The sequence below is a fragment of the Calliphora vicina genome, chromosome 2, assembly GCF_958450345.1.
Source record: "Calliphora vicina chromosome 2, idCalVici1.1, whole genome shotgun sequence".
Taxonomy (NCBI): domain Eukaryota; kingdom Metazoa; phylum Arthropoda; class Insecta; order Diptera; family Calliphoridae; genus Calliphora; species Calliphora vicina.
Genome location: NC_088781.1, coordinates 65,806,265 through 65,807,566, shown reverse-complemented (window position 1 = coordinate 65,807,566; position 1,302 = coordinate 65,806,265). Strand labels below are relative to the sequence as shown.

Below are 1,302 nucleotides of genomic sequence, written 5' to 3'. Positions count from 1 at the left end.
CAAAACCCCAATTTACAATTTGTATACATAGATATAAAAGAAAATTATACAACTTTTTAATTCGTTGTGAATTGAACAATTTAAAGTATTAGTTTTTTATTTAATTATTCCGTTATACATATGCATGTTTATGTACGTTTATTGGTAACACAAGAATAGTACTAGGATAAATGCATATAATTCTTTGCCCTACAAATATACGTTACTAAATATGACAAACTATTAATTAAATTTAAGGCACTGTGTCATAAATATTTTCAGTTGCAGTGTGATGATGGCGTCTGCCGTTTCCCTCACTTTGTGACAATTCCAAATCCATTTTATAGTTTTTCAATGCATTTTCCAAAATTTGCTCAACAGGTGAAAATGTGGAGCGCGAACGTAAACGTGCTTTAGTCATTTCCAAGGACTGTTAAGAAATTTCATAAAAATTATTCAATAAATTTCTTTTATAAAATTTGTTTAAACAAACCTTTAATAAATTTGCATTCCTTGTCATGGCCTCTTCGAAAGTTAGCATTTTGTCTGTTTGATTTTTTTGTGATTTTTCCATTGCTACTGCATTGCATTTTTCAAATTTTATTTCATCACGTTTGCTGTCATTGGAAAAATGATTAATTGAATTTTGAATATAAATTACATACTTACGTACATCTTTTCTAATTTATTGTCAACTTCAGCTTCCAGAGCTAAATATTTTTCATTTATTTCTTTTATTAAGTCCATGGTTTATTTATTTATTTATCAACTTCATACAAATGTTATTATTCTTTGATACAAATTGTTTACTCCATTTTTTTCTAGAAATAAACAAAAGTAGTTGCTCAGCAACCAAACTAACAACCCTAACAAAATATTCTGGGAAAGAAAAAGTTTGTGGCCCTAATTTTGTATAACGTAACGATAAACGTTTCTAGAAATCTTCATGTATTCAGCATATACATATGTAAATTTTTTTTATTCCACAAACATATTGTAGATTTTTTCACCCTAAATTTGTTCGCTAAATTTTCTGATTTTTCTTTTAAATTTAAAAGTTAAAAACATATGTTTTATGTATGCATTTTAAGAAATTTTCGTGTTAAATTTATATTTAAACAAGTAAGAGAGCTATATTCGGCTGTGCCGAATCTTATATACCCTTCACCAAATTATACTTCAAAATACAAATTTTAAATAGTATTAGGTAAACAAAATTAATTTTTTTTCCAAAGTTGTTTGTTTTATTTTTTGTAAAAAAAAATGTTCGAATTGTTATATAATTTTTTTTTTTAAATTTTAAAATTTTTTCAATTTTTTTTT

At 25.2% G+C, this 1,302-nt stretch overlaps 1 protein-coding gene across 1 annotated transcript; it reads right to left on the bottom strand.

Moving 5' to 3' along the window:
* Positions 1-232: 232 nt before the first annotated feature.
* LOC135950515 (uncharacterized) lies at positions 233-726 on the bottom strand. The gene is made up of 3 exons (XM_065500051.1): positions 653-726; positions 473-596; positions 233-409 (listed from the first exon to the last, which is right to left on the bottom strand). The coding sequence occupies exons 1-3, from the start codon at positions 724-726 to the stop codon at positions 233-235; spliced, it is 375 nt and encodes a 124-aa protein (XP_065356123.1).
* Between the last annotated feature and the right edge of the window lie 576 nt (positions 727-1,302).